This window comes from Episyrphus balteatus, chromosome 1 (assembly GCF_945859705.1).
Source record: "Episyrphus balteatus chromosome 1, idEpiBalt1.1, whole genome shotgun sequence".
Taxonomy (NCBI): domain Eukaryota; kingdom Metazoa; phylum Arthropoda; class Insecta; order Diptera; family Syrphidae; genus Episyrphus; species Episyrphus balteatus.
The window spans coordinates 75,734,668-75,757,625 of NC_079134.1; the positions used below are offsets into that span (position 1 = coordinate 75,734,668).

General features: G+C 29.5%; 1 protein-coding gene across 7 annotated transcripts in view; it reads right to left on the bottom strand.

The window, feature by feature from the left end:
- Window positions 1–7,816, bottom strand: part of LOC129905200 (protein lev-9-like) — a 560,766-nt gene extending 552,950 nt beyond the window's left edge. For 5 of the 7 annotated variants that reach the window (XM_055980627.1, XM_055980625.1, XM_055980624.1 and 2 more), the window contains exon 1: window positions 7,649–7,815. In XM_055980627.1, coding sequence (XP_055836602.1) covers window positions 7,649–7,700 — 52 coding nt within the window. In that variant the 5' untranslated portion in view covers window positions 7,701–7,815. Of the gene's footprint in view, window positions 1–7,648 lie in introns of all 7 variants that reach the window. The other 2 variants (XM_055980622.1, XM_055980623.1) reach the window with 1 other exon arrangement.
- Between the last annotated feature and the right edge of the window lie 15,142 nt (window positions 7,817–22,958).

The window sequence follows — 22,958 nt, forward strand, 5'->3', positions numbered from 1 at the left end:
CTCCCAAAAATTCACAAACAAGGAACACCCATCCGACCACTCATCAACTACACCACAGCACCAAGTTACAAAGTAGCTAAAAAATTACAAAAAATAATAAAAACAATATACATAAAACTAAACAACGATCACAGCTTAAAAAACAACACAGCATTAATAGAAAAATTAAATAACATAAACCTTTTACCAAGTTGCAAAATGATATCATTTGACATCACAAACATGTACACAAACATACCTATAAACGAAACCATTAACATATTTAAAGAACACCTTACAAAAACCGCAACAATCAATAAACAACAAATCGACGAATTAATCTTAATATTAAAAACAATAATGAAACAAAATTATTTTACATTCAACAACAAATTTTATAAACAAAATGATGGATTGGCCTTTGTGTGGATTAATGGCTGACATATACCTCAATTATTGAAAATAAATTTTTATTATCAACAGTCAACCCCCAACAACAAAAAATCATATCATAATCCAGATATGTTGATGACACATTTGTCATTTTCGATGGAACCCACAGACAACTAGACATATTAACAAAATACATTAATAATATAAATACAAAAATTAAGGTAACAGCTGAAATAGAAAATAATAATAATATAAACTTCTTAGACCTAAACATTACAAACAACAACAATAAATTCAAATACAAAATATACCTACAGAAAACCAACAACAACAGACATTACAATACATAAAGACTCTCACCACCCACACTCCCAAAAAATGGCTGCTTTCAACGCATTCATCGAAAGACTCGTCAACATACCAATGGACCAAAACGACTACCAAAACGAACTTAACATCATAAAACACATCGCAGACGTAAATGGATATAACCCAACAATAATCGACAAATTACATGCAAAAAAGCTTAAAAAGAAAAACAACAACACCAATAAAGTTACACCAACAGAAAATAAATACACATCAAAAACATACACCAACATACTACCACAAACCATGCAATACGAATTTGAAAAACACAACATAAACATTTCTTTTAAAACAAATAATAACATAATAATACAGTCAAATAAGGAGAAAAAAGGGGTAAATCTCGGAATGAATGTTAGTAGAAATTGTTTTTGCTCAATATCTTCCTTTTGCCATTCTATAACATATCTCAAAAGTCTAGAAAAATCTCATGTCCGCTTGTCGCGATTTCAAGGTCAAATCGCGAAATGGAGATTTTCAAAATTAGCAAAAATAGGCTATGGTATTATATGCACATATGATACATGATTTCAAACTATTTTTTAATGCTGATTCCAAAAAATCTAAAGACAATCTGACGTCTCTCGAAAAAGTTATACCTGTTTTTCATCTGTCAACTCATATTATTATAACAGTTGCAAACTTACTGCCGAAAAACCCTTAAAAGTTATGGTAGATGAACCAAATTTTGCATGAAGATTTTAGAATCCATCATTATTAAAAATCAAAACAATCCATTACAAAAAAAAATATATACATACCTACGAAATAATGGTATTTTTTGATGGAGGGGCAAATTTTAGGATATGCACTAAAGAAGATTCTTGTTCATCTTAGAAATAAGTGCTAATAGGCTAATTTTTTCATTTTAATCTTTGTTTGGATATTCTTTAACTACCCTCAAAAATCTAAAAAAATCTCATGTCCGCAAGTCCTAATTTTCTTGGTTTGAAGATAAGGTGCAGATTTGAAAAAATTGAAAAACTACTCTTCAGAATTCAGATATTTGTGTCAGATCAACATGAATAAGGTACATTACTTTTCAGGGATGGTCAGGTTGACTTGTTTGTGAGTTTTGTTGGAATAAGTGTTAAAAAATACCTTTAAATCATGTCGCTTATGTTGGTATACACATAAAAATTTAAACTTTTCTTATTATTTTTTTAAAATCTGCACCTTATTTTCAAACCAAGAAAATTAGGACCTGCGGACATGAGATTTTTTTAGATTTTTGAGGGTAGTTAAAGAATATCCAAACAAAGACTAAAATGAAAAAATTAGCCTATTAGCACTTATTCCTAAGATGAACAAGAATCTTCTTTAGTGCATATCCTAAAATTTGCCCCTCCATCAAAAAATACCATTATTTCGTAGGTATATATATTTTTTGTAATGGATTGTTTTGATTTTTAATAATGATGGATCCTAAAATCTTCATGCAAAATTTGGTTCATCTACCATAACTTTTAAGGGTTTTTCGGCAGTAAGTTTCCAACTGTTATAATAATATGAGTTGACAGATGAAAAACAGATATAACTTTTTAAAGACGTCAGATTTTGATTTTAGATTTTTTGGAATCAGCATTAAAAAATAGTTTGAAATCATGTATCATATGTGTATATAATACCATAGCCTATTCATGACTCCCCCCCCCCCCCCCCCCCCCAAGAACTCAAAACTTAAACAAGAAATTTGTATGTTATACTAAATCTCATTAAGTAAGATAATTTTCAAAGTTTTGAAGTTTCAGAACATGAACGAAAATGAATAGTGAAATTTTTTTACAATTACTTACTTTTTACAAATATTTACTATTTTTATGCATATGGGACTGTATTCGATGGAGTGAATAAAATATTAAATAAGCTTTCTGTGGCTTTGCTGTGTGGTACATTTTGTTGATAAATCTGTGAACCTACTGGGTGACTGGGTCAATTTTCTTGATGTTTTGGAATTTTGGCTCATTAAAAATAAACTGGACACAATTTTTACGAAGAATCTCATTTCTCAATTTTTGTATGTTTTTGGAATTGTTTAATAAATATTGGAGGCAGTACAAGATTGCAACAATAACTTTAATAAATAAGTTCGATCATATTTTTGAATTTTGTTTGCTTAAAATATTTATATAATAGTACCTACTTTGTACTGGATTACTTAAATCTCTTACATTTTTTCAAAACAACTAGCAATTATTTTTATTATGGTTAAGAACTTAAGCAACTTTGTCTAAGATAAAATAGATATTTAAGCAACTGGTAACTAAACAATCTTTGACAACCAATTTACGAAAATCTAAAACATAACTGAATGTGTTTAATTTGTAAATAACCGATGGCTGAAGGAATCAGAGACAATTTTTTTAAAGTTCTAAATAATGAGTGAAAAGCATCTGAAAATGTCTATCCCTTCGTCGTTGAAATATTAACCTTCTGTCGGCAGACGGGTTTGAATTTGGCACGACAAAAATAGAAAAATAATGATTTTTCAAATAAGTGGTCTCAAGAAAGTCTATTTATAATGTTGAAAATATGTTTTTTAGTTATTTTGAATGCAATATTCGAATTCCTCGGAAAATTCTTAATCAATTTCATGCATGATTTTCTATAAGATATTAGGTCTGTTCGTTGTTTTTCCGCTTCAGGGCAGTGGGCACTCTGAAGCCTGAACTACATCGAAACACAAAGTCAAAAAAAGTACAAAAAAGTAAAAAAAAAGCTCAAAATATAAAAATCACATGTATATTTACCTGACATCTATTGGAAAAAAATTAATTAAAAAAGCTCTTTTGTTTTTGAAGTTTTAAATTTCAAATAAAAAAATTCAAAAAGTAAACAAATTACAGTCAACTCCATCTAAGTCGACTCGTCACAGGACACGAAAATTGGTTCGAGCTAGAGGGAAATTCGACTAAGAGGAATCTATTTAATCTTTTTGCTGCAGTCGGTTTCATTAAAAACGGTAAAAAATTTGAGTAAGAGGAAAATTTGACCTAAAGGAAGTACGACTTATAGGGAATCGACTGTATCTGAATTTTCAATTGTTTGTCAAAAGAGCTTTTTTTCGCAAAATGACAGGAACTATGTGATCGAAGGAAAGGATATCAAATATTGTTGGAGTGTATTTGTTTTTAAAAATTTGTGAAAATTGAAAGCTAGGTCTTGTTCAAGTTTTTTGAATCGAATACTTTTTTAAAATGAAAGGGAGATATACAAACAAGCTACTAGGGGGAAGAAGAAAAAACATCTTGTTTACTTTTTTGTACTTTTTTGACTTTGTGTTTTGATGTAGTTCAGGCTTGAGTCATGACAAAAAAATTAGAGTTTCTCGGGTTTTCTTTTATATCGAACACCTCAGAGCTATAGTTTCATCAGCTGATTTCTGTTTTGACATTTTTTAACTTATTTAGTTTCTTATTTCATGAATTTCGTGAAAAATCTCATATATCAAATTTTGTATCCACAAACGACAAATCACTTTTCGCACTCCAGAAAAATAATAATTGTAAATGCAAAATGTCAAAAATTACCCACATTGATCAATATCGAGAAAGAAATAATTTATTTGAAAAAATTGCACTTTTCTTAATATAGACTACCATCAAGGGGCACGGTAGTGCCCAGCCAAATTCTCTAGCAACTTTGGCACTACACCCTTATTTACAGGAAACAACTCAGGCCATTTTCGACCCCCCTCTAACTTCCACACCAAAGATGCTAGAAATTTCAAACTCACTACATTTGTTGAGCTCGTAAAAACCAAACTCCTCACAAAATTGAGATATACGGCTTCAAAAATCGCAAAAACCGTAACTGACTCACTGACAGATCATCAAAATTATGGAGAACTTCCCGATATCGTAGAAACTTGAAATTTTACACGGTGATAGGACTTGTGATGTATACAAAGGAACAAATCGAAAATTTGAGATTTTCTATTCAGGGGGCGTGGCATCCGCCCATTTCCGCTGAATTTTCATCATATATTATAGAGCACTTCTGATTATCGTAGAATCTTGAAATTTAGTAGAATAGTAGAGCTGGTAGTTAATACAAAGGAAAAAATTTTAAACTTGAGAATTTCAGCCAGGGGGCGTGGCAACCGCCCATTTCCGCTGAGTTTTCATAAATTATTATAGAGCACTTCTGAATTTCAGGCAGGGGGCGTGGCAACCACCCATTTTCACTGAATTTTCATCAAATATAGAGATTTTATATTCTACAGCCATACCTTGCAAAAAGTAGTGAAATCACAACAAAAACATTACTGTTAAAAAAAGAGCCAAGTTCTCCTATGTTGAAATTATGCTGGCACAAAAAGTACTGAGATGTAAAAGTGTACCAAGTTCTAAAGTTTGGGTTCAAATTCGTATCAATAAAATTTTGATTGTTTACTTGGCAATTTTTGAAATAACTTTAAAAATCGATAATTAAGAAAAATTGTCAAGTAAACAATCAAAATTTTATTGATACGAATTTGAACCCAAACTTTAGAACTTGGTACACTTTTACATCTCCGTACTTTTTGTGCCAGCATAATTTCAACATAGGAGAACTTGGCTATTTTTTTAACAGTAATGTTTTTGTTGTGATTTTGTTTTCTTAACGATCTTATTCCATAAATAAAACAAAATTGCTTAATGATAACACGGTGTTACAAAAAATCGGTTTTAAAATATACGCGGGCGGAGACCTATCAGGTTTTGTATAGCTAGTCGCATTGATTACGAAAATCCCCTAACACCCCCAAAATCTGGAGTTACGGGCAAAAAACGGTTTTTTGGACCTTCACCCATTGAAAAAATTCTAGCTTCGACAATTTTTTACCCATTATCGATTTTTTTACAGTTTCTGATAGAAGATTAATATACCTTTTCAACAATGTATAAAACATGTAACTCAGTTAAACCACTTAGAATTTATAAGCTGTCAAAGTTCAAAAATTCCATTTTTTTCGTCATTTGCCCAACTTCGGCATCAATATAAAGTATATGTTTTCAATACAACATGCTATTTAAAAAATATATTCTAGAACTATATCTATTTCTCAATCAATCGAGGTATTTTTTATGAAAATCACTTCAAAATTGGCTTAGAAAAAAAAAATTTCGATTTCAACCCAGATATAGAAATTCGAACTTTTAGGTATAGAACAAAAATGTTGTTTCGGCACGTAGTAGGATAACTTGGGCGAAAGGATTTCATAACGGGTTTTTGTAGAGGAGCTCACTACAAACATTTTTTTCTTTGGGAGGGGGGTCTATCTCCCCCCGTTTAGGTGGGAGGGGCATTTCTCTAAAAAAAAATTATCAAAATAAAAAAAAATTATTAAAAAACAACGGCAACACTTACAGTAATAAATGATACCATTTCCAAATTGTACATTTGATTCTAATTTTTAAATCAATATTATATAATCAATAGTTTTTGAAATAATTGATTTCAAAGTTAAAAATAGGTGAAAAAAAATTTGTTAAAACTCATTTTATACTATTTCTGTCAAGACTGTGAATTTTAGTAAAAAAAAATAACTCACACAGAAAACTGCCTCAATTGATTCCTTTAAGAACAGTGAAAACTATATATTTCTATGTCTTCTTGTTTTTGAGAAAATTGCAAAATAAAAACAAATAAAAACAAAAAATATTTTGAAAAAAGAAAAATCTGATAAAATAATTTTTCAATTATCTCAAAAACTAGAAGACATAGAAACATATAGTTTTCACTGTTCTTTAAGGAATCAATTGAGGCAGTTTTCTGTGTGAGTTATATTTTTTACTAAAATTCACAGTCTTGACAGAAATAGTATAAAGTGGTAAACAATTGAGAAGAACAAAACTTCGCAAAAATTACCAAAAAAAAGAAAACATTCTCAATCGTTTACCACTTCTAACAACCCGTTTTGCCGTCGTTAAACTGCATTTTATACCGGTTTTTAGCTTAATTTTTAGCGCCAAGTCATGCTGTTCTGATCATTGCACATCCATCGGCCCATGTTGTGACTGAGTTACATCGACTTTTAATGTTGTTTCTATACCCTTGGATATTGCGCAAATAACTGCTTACTAAATTTTAACTTGTGTTTGTTTTTGTCCAAATGCATCGTTAGTTTCGGCCTTATTCAAAGACATCTTTTATTTTCCCCTTATTTTTTCGCGCCCAAGGATTTTTCACGACCAGTTTTCATCCTTACACGTTATACACAATCAGATTTATTGACAGACACAATTTTGAGTCCAACTGACCCATGCAACTCATAATTTATTAACATTTTTGCTTTTGAACCTATTCAGATGAGCCAAAAAATATGCTTGATTTTATGACTAGATTTGGTCTAGCTACCGTGTGAGAAGAACATTTTTTTTTCTCCTAAACTAAGCGCATAAAGATGTTCTCTTGTTACATACATAAAAAAGATGTGCCATTGCATTAAATACCAAGACAGGCTAAAAGTAAGACGAACTAAAATGTGAACCTATTCAGATGAGCGGCAGTGTATCTAAACAGCTTTTACTTAAACTTAATCATACAAACATTTCCATGTAAGAACAAATTCTAAGAAACACAAATATGTTGAGAATTATTATATTTTTCAGATTCACATAAAACTGTTTAAGTTGTTTTTATGTTTTATGATAGGCATTAATATTATAAAGGATAACACTTTTCATAGATAGAAAAGTAAAGTACTTAAGAATAAAATGCATTCTATGATTCATACTTAAAAAAATGGAGCAGTCCATATGTATATACATTAGTTCTATCTAAAAAAAAACAATTTATCTTAAATTAAAAGTCACTAAATACTGAAATTCACATCCGTTTGAATAAAAAAAAAATTGGGATAAGTTCAATGAAAGTTTGCTTCTGAGATTAACTTATTAAATTATTGATAATTATGTTTTACCTCCATTGAATATGGTACAAAACAGTAAGGTTATTAATATATCGCTCTTCATTTTATTCACTTTAAACTTTTGGAAAATAAACAGAATCAAATGACATTAACAACTTTACAACAAACTAAGAAGTAGTTGGGGCGTTATTCAAACAAATTCCCCTTTATTTTTGCTCACATTTATAAAACAAAGCTTTTTGATACATATTAGACGAAAAGTGAGATACAGAACTTTTTTTATGAAAACAACAGCTGTTTTCGTAAAAGCTTTTCTGGTCATTGAAGTTGGGAACAGACAGACAACGAGATTAATATTAAATTTCCAATTTTACATTACTTTATGTGTTTTGGAATCTTTTATTTTGTTTAATTCTTTAAGAAACCAACTTCAACATTAACAGTTATGAATTATACAATTTTTAAAAGCCAGAATATGAAACTTGGTTTTCATTTAAATAAATAACTTAAAAATGTATGAAAAATAAAATGTAGGTACTTGTTCAAGTAGTTCAAAGAACCTTTATGGCTTAAACAGATGTGCGCTGCACCCAAACTATATGTGCGTCACTTTTTAAATTATTGATGCCGACTTGCCGACTTCTGATAACCTTGATATTTTTTATAATTTTTTTTTGTAAGAAAACGATAAAACTGGATTATTAGTGGTTAAAATGGAAGAAATAATTGAATTAATAAAACAAAACAAGACGGTTATGTTTTTTTTATTAATTCAATTAGTTCTTCCATTTTAAGAAAATCAAAACGAACGTTATTTGAATTTTTGAATGATAGATTGTGTCAACTGCCAATATCAGTAATGAAAAATAGCAAGTATTTTGTATTTTTGTTGAAACTTGGCATGGAATTTAGAAATATAGACATGATGCAGCTCTGCGCTGCATTCAGATTTTTCTCCCATAAGAGCCCGTGTTATTTTATTTTGCTGCAGGGAAAAAACTGCACGTCTGTTTTGACCATTATATTAGTTAACCATTCAAAACGTAAAATAATAATAAGGTAAATTATATAGGTAGGTATATCCATTATTATTATACAAACTGTCCATGAATAATTTTTAAAAGAATTGGTTTAACCATTAACGATGTAGAGGGAGAGCCAACATCAGTGATTAAAACAAAAAATAATGGAATATACATATAATATTACCATTATCCGAAAACTAAAAACTCAGTTTTGCTGTCGTTATATGTATGTCAAATTTAATCAAAACGTTAGAGTTGTTTTCGAAAAAATTGCAATAACTTATTTACGATGTATGGGAAGAGTTGACATCACTGATTTAAAAAAAGGAAATACCATACGAATTTCCAATATACGTTTTTTTTTTTAGAAAAATCAAAAACGCAGTTTTGTTAGAATAACTAACAGCATTACATGTATCAGATTTAATTAAAATCGTTAGTGCCTTTTTGAAGAAAATTGCAATTACTCCAACATTTTATACATTAGGTATTGTTTCTAAAGGAGATATTATATATAAAAAAAAATCTCGGAAATTACGGGAAAATCATTCGTACCAAATTTCAAGAAAATGCGTCCACTCGTTTAGCCTCCAGCTTCAAGTAGGTACAGATGGACGCACCGACACGGCGACGCACGCATGGTAAAAAGGAAACATGAATAATGGAATTGTTTAATTTATATTTTCATAGATATAAAACTGTTTTATGTTTTCCCAAAATTTAAGAAATTTTAATAAAGGAATATACGAGACATAAAATGGCATACTTAAGTTTGAGAATGAAACCACTTTTAAGGTGTTTTCATTATTTTAAAAAATCTTCAAATCCGAATAATGTCAATAACTTTTTTTCTCAGTGTATTTTTTTTTTCACCAAATGCGTGGAAGCACAGTCTTAGCATGTGAACAAAAATTTTATTGAGTTCAGATTTTACGAGTTTTTTCTGCTCTCCCATACAAATGACACCACTGTGCGACGGCGACGCACAAACCGAAGGACGTCATGGCGAAACCCACTTTTTGGATCTCGTATCTACCTCGTATCTCGTCGAAATTATTGTCAAAAAAAAACAATTGTATCCTTTTTTCAAAACGGCGGAAAAAGTTCACAGGAAATTTTGTTCGAAAACTTCAAGTTAAGCTTTTTAAGCATCCCCTACAACAGGCATGTCAAAATCAGTGGTTACTATACTCTGTCCGATAAAAATTGGCAGTACAGGGAAGATAGAACGTTTGCATCTCACTCTGCTCCACGGCTTCTGCATATGTCTATCACATCAAAAAAGCTCAAACAGCGATGCCGTATTATCCATTAAAAATGTTTCAAGTCGAAAAATAACCATCAGTGTTACCATTTTGTCAATAAAATTTTACAATAACAAAACCTTTAAAACTTCGAAAAATAAATACATTTTTTTCACAAATGACTTAACAAAAAACTCACTCTTGACACAGTCTGTTGCCCCATAACAAATTTTCACTGTAAATCCATTGCGTTGCATGTCAAATTGTTGACATTAATTGTTTCCATTTAAATGCACAAAAAACAAAACAGCCACCAGCACCACGACAACACATATCCTTTTTTTCGTTCTAAAAGCTTTAAAAAAGCATTAATCCTGAAAGCTTTTTCATAAGAGCTGTAGAAAAAGTAGTAGTTTATGAAGGAAATTTACTAATGGTAATGGTAACTCTTATGTATTGTGAAAACTTTTAATCAGAGATACCCAAAGGAGATGGGAAACTCTCGTACGTTTTACCCCCAAAACCCATTTGTTTATTTCGTGTTGTTGTAATCTCTTTTGTATTCGTGAATAGATGTGAAAAACACACACAGTGTAGCCACATTGTTTTCACGCATACATAGCCAAAAGTTTACGATTTTTCACGCATACTTAGCCAAAAGTGTACGACACAGCTTGTAGGCAAACCAGTATGACGTCAGAAGTTTCACATCTCCTTTGGGTATCTCTGCTTTTAACGCACACCTTCGATGATTGAGTTTCATTCTGTTCAACGTTGCCAGATTCCCCGATTTTTCGTATTTCTCCCGACTTTTTTAGCTACTTACGATTGCCCGATTTTGTGTTTAAAAATTATTTTTTCTCCCGATTTTCAACTCAAAAAAGTATGTGCTACCTTAACATCGTCACTTTTTTCATAGAAACATTTAAAATTTGATTTTAAAAATTGGCAGAACTTCGTTTTAAAAATTCCTTTCGTCTAATTTGTTTTCATTTTCAACAGTTGTTGGTTTAAATCTATCTGTTTTATTCACTATTTGGTTATACATAATGGAAAAATATTTTAAGAGAATACCTGAGTAACAAACAGGATCATTCCGGAATTCATTATCGACAGACGATACCTATCGTTATGACGATAATCTTGCTTCACTTAAAAGCGATATTTAATTTTTATCGTTTGGTCAATAATCTTTTAAAAAATGTCTTCAAAACGACAGCGCTTATAGACGATATAGTCTGGTTTTCATTTATTTTTTTTTTGGATGTTTCATAGATATTTTATATTCGATTCAACCGAAGTTTTTAGGATTTTATTTCATTATTACACCAAAGCGGGCTTATAAAAATATTTTTTATAAATGCATTTGCCTTCCATTATAAAAAAAAAATTGCATTTAAAATAAATAATTTTTTTTGCAAATGAAATAAAATTGTGTTAAAAAAATGTTAATAAATTTAAACTAAATGAATGCAAAATATTTTTTCGTATTGGTTTTTAATTCATCCAGGTACATTTTAAAAAAACGGAAGATACTCAAATTCTGAAAATTTGGTTGAATAAATACGAACAAATTAGTTCTGTGGCATTAAGACAGAGTAGCTTAAGTCAAACAAAAAAAAAAATTGAAAACCTATCAACTCTTATCTGCATGTACTCATTACATATAAGTTTTAATTTAAAAACAAAATCACAGAAATTAAGCTATGTTTAACGCTTAAATGTCGAGACAAAATTTCAATTCAATTAAAATTAAAAACCTCAAAAAAATAACATTGAAAATGAAATTTTCAAAAATTTCTTAGGCCGACATAAGGGCTATGTGAAGTTGGCACCCCCAAATGCAAATTTTTTTTTTCAAACCTATATGGTTCGATTGCCCAAGGTTAGCCCAGGATAGCCCAAGATTTTTTTTCGTTAGCCCACCCTTAGTTTTAAAATTATAACGGAATTATTTTTTTTTTCACCTCAAAAATCACAAAAAAAACCTTTTTTTTATTCTGTGAAAAAATTGTTGGTTTTGCACTGTGGTTCGATTGCCCAACGTTAGCCCAGGATAGCCCAACTTTTTTTTTCCTGATTGCACTATTTTTTCAGAAGATACAACAAAAAACTTTTTTTCATATCAGAAACCAAAAAAATTAAAATTTTTTTTTTCTGTGAAAAAATCCTTAGTTTAAAACCGTGGTTTGTTTGCCCAAGGTTAGCCCAGGATAGCCCAACTTTTATTTTTGCTATCGTAAGCTTAGTTTAAAAATTATAGAAGAATTAGTTTTTATTAAATATTCCTTCTTACGTGACCTTTTTAGTAAAATACAATTTACTATTGTTTGTGGGCTATAGGTCTTTTCTTGAGTTAGTTCTTTTCTCTATCAGTCGACGTTTCGGGTATGGATATACCCTTCTTCAGGACTCTATTTAAATAAAAATCTTAAATATATTAAACCAAACTAAAATATCTATACTTACAATATTAAAAACTTTTTAACCTCTTAAGGTTTAACAAAAGTGGTTTGTCAAAAACTGTTTAGCTTTTTGTATCAAAGATATTTTAAAACTCAATAATAGAATATCTTGAAAAAGACGTTTCACATTATTGAAATTTCAAAACAATCAAATTAAAAATTTCTATTTGATAAGAAATTCAAAAATTTGATAAGAAAACAAAAACAAATCCTATCTAAAAATTCAAGTTAAAAATGTTGATAAAATCTAATATAACATATTTCTTTGGACAAACTGACTATAAATATTGCTAAGTCCCTCACAATCTGATCTCCTATTAACAGTATTATCTGTGTCATTGTCTTTCGTCAAAAGAACATTAAAATAATTAGGGACACATTAATTTCGAATTCATTTCCTTTAAATATAATAAAAACGCTATTGAATCAACATTTTAATCCTTTGGTTCGGACAAATTTAGCAACAAATGTTACACAGTTTTCATACAAAAGTGTTTTATACATTCCAAATCTTTCGAATAGGATGTTAAATGCCCCTATAAGGAATAAAGATAGCGTTCGTTTAGCATTCAAATCAGCAAATACATTAAGAACTTCTTTGTTTTCAAATTTAAAAGGTGAATTCTCCAAAAACGAAAAATCAGACATTGTATATAAAATAAAATGCTTAGGTGATGGAACAAACCACTGTCCTTCAGTTTATGTAGGTACTTCAATGCAGAAACTTAAGAATAGAATTGCCGGACATAGATCAGATATACATAGTGGACATTCTCAAAAAACAGCATTAGCTTTACATTGTATAGATGAAGGACATAGGCCAGATTTTAATAACGTAGACATTTTACAAACAGAGAAACACTATAGTAAAAGAATGTTGCTAGAAATGTTACATATTTTAGATACAGATAATACTGTTAATAGGAGATCACATTGTGAGGGACTTAGCAATATTTATAGTCAGTTTGTCCAAAGAAATATGTTATATTAGATTTTATCAACATTTTTAACTTGAATTTTTAGAATGAATATTCTATTATTGAATTTTAAAATATCTTTGATACAAAAAGGGGAACGGGTCGTTATTCTGTATTTCAAAATTCTGTATGACCAAAATTCTGTATCTGAAGAAATAATTCTGTATGAACATAATTCTGTATGCCATTATTCTGTTTTTCTATTATTCTGTATTTCAAAATTCTGTAAATCCAAAATTCTGTTTTTCAAAATTCTGCAAATCCAATATTCTGCTTTTAAAAATTCTGTAATTCTAAATCTCTACATTAAAACATGTCCCTCAAGTAAGTAGAGCAAGTACCCCAAAATTATATCAAGTGCTCCCCTACTTTTGGAAAAACTTAATGTTCTGCTAACTCGATTTATAGTTAGCAGAGCAATTAGCAGAAAATACCTTAAACTGTTAGTAAAAAATTCGGGTTATAATATTTAGGTGCCAAACAAAATTTTTTTTTTCAAATTATCTTGAATAAGTGAAATTATTAAGTGCTTAACTAATTTGAGTTAAGTACCCAATTTTTGAAAAAAATTTCCGAGATTTTCATTTTCCATACAAATTCATGTTCTTTTAACTTGAGTTTGTTTTTTTTTTTCAAAAAATTCCAATTTTTCGAAAAAATTGGACATAAATAATTGAATGTTGACTAATTTGAATTAAGCGCTCCATTTCCGATGAATTTTCCGAGATTTTCATGTTCTGCTGGCTTTTTCGTGTTCTGCTCGCTTGAATTTTATTTTTCGACAAAATTCGAATGGAGTTATTAAGTGCATGACTAATTTGAGTTAAGTACCCTATTTTCCGAAAAGTTTTCCGAGATTTTTCATTAAAAAAAATATGATCATTTTCCATGTTTTTTTTTTTAAGTTGATCTTTCTTCGTTATTAAACATAAAACCATTGACACACAATTTATCCTTTTCTTTATTAGGTTTTAATGATTTAATATTTTCCATTTTTCTGAATTCATTTTATATCACGATTAACTCATAACACTTAACTTAAGCTGTCGAACGCAAATTGCTTCAAGGTTCTGCATAGAAAATATCAAAAATCTGTACTCCAAAATTCTGTAAATGATAAAAGAAAAATTGCTTTGATAATGAAAAAAGTGCGCACTTTTTTCATTATCAAAACAATTTTTCTTTTATCATTTACAGAATTTTGGAGTACAGAATTTTGGAATACAGAATTTTGAAATCCAGAATTTTGTGTTTACAGAATTTTAGAATACAGAATTATGAATTTACAGAATTTTAAAATACAGAATTTTGAATTTACAGAATTTTAAAATACAGAATTTTGGAATACAGAATTTTGGAATCCGAATTTTGGCCCATACAGAATTTCGACCCCAACCCTACAAAAAGCTTAACAGTTTTTGACAAACCACTTTTGTTAAACCTTAAGAGGTTAAAAAGTTTTTAATATTGTAAGTATAGATATTTTAGTTTGGTTTAATATATTTAAGATTTTTATTTAAATAGAGTCCTGAAGAAGGGTATATCCATACCCGAAACGTCGACTGATAGAGAAAAGAACTAACTCAAGAAAAGACCTATAGCCCACAAACAATAGTATATTTTATTAGTTTTTATTCACCACACCAAAAAAAAAAGTAGGTATACACCTCAGTGACCCTTTTTTAATTTATAATTAAGAACAATTAAATTCACTGGTGTTTGCATTGCGCCTCAAATGTTTTTAATTTGAATTAACATTTTTACTTGATTGAATGTAGTCCATATAACATTCGTGTTAAGAAGCTTAAGTTGACATTTAACATTAAAAGCCACAACAAACGAATAATTTTTCAAGTCTCAAAATCAATTTTTTGTTTTGTTTGCCATATAAGTACCTAGAAAAGCTACATGCTTAGTAAAAAATATCCAAACGTATTTCAAAAGTAACAACAATTATGAAATGGTGTAAAGTGATTGCTTTTTCAGAACACGAAAAAACACTTTTTTCAAAGTACCAACTTCTTAAAAATCAAATTTTTCTTTTCAGTGTATGTAAAATGTATCCTTTTTTCATTTTTCCTCAATTAAACATTCTAATTCCAACTAATTACATCACTTTTTTTCGTTAGCCCACCCTCAGTTTAAAACTTGTAACAAAAAACTTTTTTCAAAGTACCAACTTCTTAAAAATCAAACATTTTTTTTTTCAGTGTAAAATTTATCCTTTTTTCATTTTTCCTCAATTCTAATTCCAACTAATTACATCACTTTTTTTCGTAAGCCCACCCTCAGTTTAAAAGTTATAACAAAAAACTTTTTTCAAAGTACCAACTTCTTAAAAATCAAACATTTTTTTTTGTCAGTGTAAAATTTATCAAGGGGCACGGTAGTGCCCAGCCCAGCCAAGTTCTCTAGCACCTTTGGCACTACACCCTTATTTACAGGAAACAACTCAGGCCATTTTCAACCCCCCTCTAACTTCCACACCAAAGATGCTAGAAATTTCAAACTCACTACATTTGTTGAGCTCGTAAAAACCAAACTCCTCACAAAATGTCAGCCTCCTACGATGAGTAGTTTCTGAGATATAGGGCTTCAAAAATCGCAAAAACCGTATAATACAGTCAAATAAGGAGAAAAAAGGGGTAAATCTCGGAATGAATGTTAGTAGACATTTTTTTTGCTCAATATCTTCCTTTTGCCATTCTATAACATATCTCAAAAGTCTAGAAAAATCTCATGTCCGCTTGTCGCGATTTCAAGGTCAAATCGCGAAATGGAGATTTTCAAAATTAGCAAAAATAGGCTATGGTATTATATACACATATGATACATGATTTCAAGGTATTTTTTAATGCTGATTCCAAAAAATCTAAAATCAAGACAATCTGACGTCTCTGGAAAAAGTTATACCTGTTTTTTATCTGTCAACTCATATTATTATAACAGTTGCAAACTTACTGCCGAAAAACCCTTAAAAGTTATGGTAGATGAACCAAATTTTGCATGAAGATTTTAGAATCCATCATTATTAAAAATCAAAACAATCCATTACAAAAAATATATATACCTACGAAATAATGGTATTTTTTGATGGAGGGGAAAATTTTAGGATATGCACTAAAGAAGATTCTTGTTCATCTTAGGAATAAGTGCTAATAGGCTAATTTTTTCATTTTAATCTTTGTTTGGATATTCTTTAACTACCCTCAAAAATCTAAAAAAATCTCATGTCCGCAAGTCTTAATTTTCTTGGTTTGAAAATAAGGTGCAGATTTTAAAAAATTGAAAAACTACACTTTAGATATTTGTGTCAGATCAACATGAATAAGGTGCATTGCTTTTCAGGGATGGTCAAGTTGACTTGTTTGTGAGTTTTGTTGGAATAAGTGTTAAAAAATACCTTTAAATCATGTCGCTTATGTTGGTATACATATAAAAATTTAAACTTTTCTTATTAATTTTTTAAAATCTGCACCTTATTTTCAAACCAAGAAAATTAGGACTTGCGGACATGAGATTTTTTTAGATTTTTGAGGGTAGTTAAAGAATATCCAAACAAAGATTAAAATGAAAAAATTAGCCTATTAGCACTTATTCCTAAGATGAACAAGAATCTTCTTTAGTGCATATCCTAAAATTTGCCCCTCCATTAAAAAATACCATTATTTCGTAGGTATATATATTTTTTGTAATGGATTGTTTTGATTTTTAATAATGATGGATTCTAAAATCTTCATGCAAAATTTGGTTCATCTACCATAACTTTTAAGGGTTTTTCGGCAGTAAGTTTGCAACTGTTATAATAATATGAGTTGACAGATGAAAAAGAGGTATAACTTTTTCCAGAGACGTCAGATTGTCTTGGTATTAGATTTTTTGGAATCAGCATTAAAAAATACCTTGAAATCATGTATCATATGTGTATATAATACCATAGCCTATTTTTGCTAATTTTGAAAATCTCCATTTCACGATTTGACCTTGAAATCGCGACAAGCGGACATGAGATTTTTCTAGACTTTTGAGATATGTTATAGAATGGCAAAAGGAAGATATTGAGCAAAAAAAATGTCTACTAACATTCATTCCGAGGTTAAACCCTTATTTGACTGGATTAGTAACTGACTCACTGACTCACTGACTCACTGACCCACTGACAGATCATCAAAATTATGGAGAACTTCCCGATATCGTAGAAACTTGAAATTTTACACGGTGATAGGACTTGTGGTGTATACAAAGGAACAAATCGAAAATTTGAGATTTTCTATTCAGGGGGCGTGGCATCCACCCATTTCCGCTGAATTTTCATCATATATTATAGAGCACTTCTGATTATCGTAGAATCTTGAAATTCTGTAGAATAGTAGAGCTGGTAGTTCATACAAAGGAAAAAATTTAAAACTTGAGAATTTCAGCCAGGGGGCGTGGCAACCGCCCATTCCCGCTGAATTTTCATAAATTATTATAGAGCACTTCTGAATGTCGTAGAATCTTGAAATTGGGTAGAATAGTAGAGCTAATAGTTTATACAAAGGAAAAAATTTAAAACTTGAGAATTTCAGCCAGGGGGCGTGGCAACCGCCCATTTCCGCTGAATTTTCATAAATTATTATAGAGCACTTCTGATTGTCGTAGAATCTTGAAATTTGGTAGGATAGTAGAGCTAATAGCTTATACAAAGGAAAAAATTTAAAACTTGAGAATTTCAGCCAGGGGGCGTGGCAACCGCCCATTCCCGCTGAATTTTCATAAATTATTATAGAGCACTTCTGAATGTCGTAGAATCTTGAAATTGGGTAGAATAGTAGAGCTAATAGTTTATACAAAGGAAAAAATTTAAAACTTGAGAATTTCAGCCAGGGGGCGTGGCAACCGCCCATTTCCGCTGAATTTTCATAAATTATTATAGAGCACTTCTGATTGTCGTAGAATCTTGAAATTTGGTAGAATAGTAGAGCTGGTAGTTTATACAAAGGAATAAATTTAAAATTTGAGAATTTCAGCCAGGGGGCGTGGCAACCGCCCATTTCCGCTGAATTTTCATAAAATATTATAGAGCACTTCTGATTGTCGTAGAATCTTGAAATTTGGTAGAATTATAGTAGAGCTGGTAGTTCATACAAAGGAAAAAATTTAAAACTTGAGAATTTCAGCCAGGGGGCGCACGGTTGTCCAAAATGACTTATCTCGTTGCAAAAATCATAACTTTTGAACGGATTGAGTTAGCGGTACAATTTTTTTTTTTATTTGAGGGACATTTCTAGGGCTGTTATACCAATGAATTTCAATAAAATTATTTCACAGGGTGTTTCGGAATCATCGGCCAAAAACAGATTTTCTTTAAAAAAAAAGTTTAAATTAAAATTGGTATGCCATTTTGTAGAAATCACTAGTCCACATTTAAAAACAAAATTTCAAAAAAATACAATGTCCCGTTTTCGAAAATTTTATTTTTCAAAAAAAAATTTCAAAATTTTTTTAAAAATCCAAAAATTATTTTTTTTGAAATTTTATTTTTGGCTTATATTTGAGTTATATAAGTGCTTCTTCACAAAAAGTTTCGTTGAAATCGAATAAGCCGTTTTGGAGAATATCGGATTTGAAAAAAAACGGTTTTATGGCAGGTACCGTAAAAAATCCATTCGGTTCCATGCATTAAGCCGAATAGGGTATGTGTACCAATCAATTGTTGATTCAAAATAAAAATATTTAGCTGCGCATGCTTGCGCACTGCCGAGATTTTGTACTTTGAAAAAAAATGAAGGCAGAAGGAACAGATTTTCTTTAAAAAAATGTTTAAATTAAAATTGGTATGCCATTTTGTAGAAATCACTAATCCACATCTAAAAACAAAATTTCAAAAAAACACAATGTCCCGTTTTCGAAAATTTTATTTTTCAAAAAAAAATTTCAAAATTTTTTTAAAAATCCAAAAATTATTTTTTTTGAAATTTTATTTTTGGCTTATATTTGAGTTATATAAGTGCTTCTTCAAAAAAAGTTTCGTTGAAATCGAATAAGCCGTTTCGGAGAATATCGGATTTAAAAAAAACCGTTCTATGGCAGGTACCGTTAATAATGATTTTCCAAAAAAATTTTTTTCATTAGAAGATAGACCTTGTTTTCAAACTTACATTTGAATTTTTTAAACAAAATCGTTTGAGCCGTTTTTGAGCAATTACAGCTTTACTGAAATTGGTGTATGACAAGTACCGTTATTTTTGGCCCAAAAAAATTAATTCCAAAAACACCTCTGGAGGGTCTCCAAAAAATGCTACATACCAAATTTAAAGTCAATCGGTCCATCCGTTTAGGATGTAGATCCTTATACAGACAGACAGACGGACTTCCGGGACCAACTTTTTTGGCATTCTCTATAATCGTAATATCATGGAAAAGTGTAATCTGAACTTTTTTTAGATGTGAATTAGTGATTTCTACAAAATGGCATACCAATTTTAATTTAAATATTTTTTTTTTAAGAAAATCGGTTTTCGGCCGATGATTCCTAAACACCCTGTAAAACAATTTTCTTGAAATTCATTGGTGTAACAGCCCTGGAAATTTCCTTCAAATTAAAAAAAAAACTGTACCGCTACCTCAATCCGTTCAAAAGTTATGATTTTTGCAACGAGATAAGTCATTTTGGACAACAGTGGGGCGTGGCAACCGGCATTCCCGCTGAATTTTCATCAAATATTATAGAGCACTTCTGATTGTCGTAGAATCTTGAAATTTGGTAGAATGGTGGAGCTGGTAGTTTACACAAAGGAAAAAATTTAAAGTTTGAGAATTTCAGGCAGGGGGCGTGGCAACCACCCATTTTCACTGAATTTTCATCAAATATAGATATTTTATATTCTACAGCCATACCTTGCAAAAAGTAGTGAAATCACAACAAAAACATTACTGTTAAAAAAAGAGCCAAGTTCTCCTATGTTGAAATTATGCTGGCACAAAAAGTACTGAGATGTAAAAGTGTACCAAGTTCTAAAGTTTGGGTTCAAATTCGTATCAATAAAATTTTGATTGTTTACTTCGCAATTTTTGAAATAACTTTAAAAATCGATAATTAAGAAAAACAATCAAAATTTTATTGATACGAATTTGAACCCAAACTTTAGAACTTGGTACACTTTTACATCTCAGTACTTTTTGTGCCAGCATAATTTCAACATAGGAGAACTTGGCTCTTTTTTTAACAGTAATGTTTTTGTTGTGATCCTTTTTTCATTTTTCCTCAATTAACCATTCTAATTCCAACTAATTACATCACTTTTTTTCGTTAGCCCACCCTCAGTTTAAAAGTTATAACAAAAAACTTTTTTCAAAGTACCAACTTCTTAAAAATCAAACATTTTTTTTTTCAGTGTAAAATTTATCCTTTTTTCATTTTTCCTCAATTAACCATTCTAATTCCAACTAATTACATCACTTTTTTTCGTTAGCCCACCCTCAGTTTAAAAGTTATAACAAAAAACTTTTTTCAAAGTACCAACTTCTTAAAAATCAAACATTTTTTTTTTCAGTGTAAAATTTATCCTTTTTTCATTTTTCCTCAATTAACCATTCTAATTCCAACTAATTACATCACTTTTTTTCGTTAGCCCACCCTCAGTTTAAAAGTTATAACAAAAAACTTTTTTCAAAGTACCAACTTCTTAAAAATCAAACATTTTTTTTTTTCAGTATAAAATTTATCCTTTTTTTCATTTTTCCTCAATAAACCATTCTAATTCCAACTAATAACATCACTTTTTTTCGTTAGCCCACCCTCGGTTTAAAAGTTATAACAAAAAACTTTTTTCAAAGTACCAACTTCTTAAAAATCAAACATTTTTTTTTTCAGTCTAAAATTTATCCTTTTTTCATTTTTCCTCAATTAACCATTCTAATTCCAACTAATTACATCACTTTTTTTCGTTAGCCCACCCTCAGTTTAAAAGTTATAACAAAAAACTTTTTTCAAAGTACCAACTTCTTAAAAATCAAACACTTTTTTTTCAGTGTAAAATGTATCCTTTTTTCATTTTTCCTCAATTAACCATTCTAATTCCAACTAATTACATCACTTTTTTTCGTTAGCCCACCCTCAGTTTAAAAGTTATAACAAAAAACTTTTTTCAAAGTACCAACTTCTTAAAAATCAAACATTTTTTTTTTTCAGTGTAAAATTTATCCTTTTTTCATTTTTCCAATTAACCATTCTAATTCCAACTAATTACATCACTTTTTTTCGTTAGCCCACCCTCAGTTTAAAAGTTATAACAAAAAACTTTTTTCAAAGTACCAACTCCTTAAAAATCAAACATTTTTTTTTTCAGTGTAAAATGTATCCTTTTTTCATTTTTCCTCAATTAACCATATAAATTCCAACTAATTACACCACTTTTTTTCGTTAGCCCACCCTCAGTTTAAAAGTTATAACAAAAAACTTTTTTCAAAGTACCAACTTCTTAAAAATCAAACATTTTTTTCTTCAGTGTAAAATTTGTCCTGTTTTCATTTTTCCTCAATTCTAATTCCAACTAATTACATCACTTTTTTTCGTTAGCCCACCCTCAGTTTAAAAGTTATAACAAAAAAAACTTTTTTCAAAGTACCAACTTCTTAAAAATCAAACATTTTTTTTTTCAGTGTAAAATGTATCCTTTTTTCATTTTTCCTCAATTAACCATTCTAATTCCAACTAATTACATCACTTTTTTTCGTTAGCCCACCCTCAGTTTAAAAGTTATAACAAAAAACTTTTTTCAAAGTACCAACTTCTTAAAAATCAAACATTTTTTTTTTCAGCGTAAAATTTATCCTTTTTTTCATTTTTCCTCAATTAACCATTCTAAATCCAACTAATTACATCACTTTTTTTCGTTAGCCCACCCTCATTTTAAAAGTTATAACAAAAAACTTTTTTCAAAGTTCCAACTTCTTAAAAATCAAACATTTTTTTTTCAGTGTAAAATTTATCCTTTTTTCATTTTTCCTCAATTAACCATTCTAATTCCAACTTATTACATCACTTTTTTTCGTTAGCCCACCCTCAGTTTAAAAGTTATAACAAAAAACTTTTTTCCAAGTACCAACTTCTTAAAAATCAAACATTTTTTTTTTTTCAGTGTAAAATTTATCCTTTTTTCATTTTTCCTCAATTAACCATTCTAATTCCAACTAATTACATCACTTTTTTTCGTTAGCCCACCCTCAGTTTAAAAGTTATAACAAAAAACTTTTTTCAAAGTACCAACTTCTTAAAAATCAAACATTTTTTTTTCAGTGTAAAATTTATCCTTTTTTCATTTTTCCTCAATTAACCATTCTAATTCCAACTAATTATATCACTTTTTTTCGTTAGCCCACCCTTAGTTTAAAAGTTATAACAAACAACTTTTTTCAAAATACCAACCTTCTAAAAATCAAAATTTGTTTTTTTTTTTTCAGTGTAAAAATAAAGACATTACTTTAATATTCATTCACTCGTTTTCTTAAAATTGATTTATCAAAAAAAAAATCCAAAAGAACGTTTTGTTGTTTGTTTAGAACAGTTTTTTGAATAAAAGTAGCTTTTCTATTTCCGGTAGCGTCAGTTTTGGTAGCTAAAAAAAACATTTTAATTTGTCTTCTAGGGAATCAATCAAAACAATTTA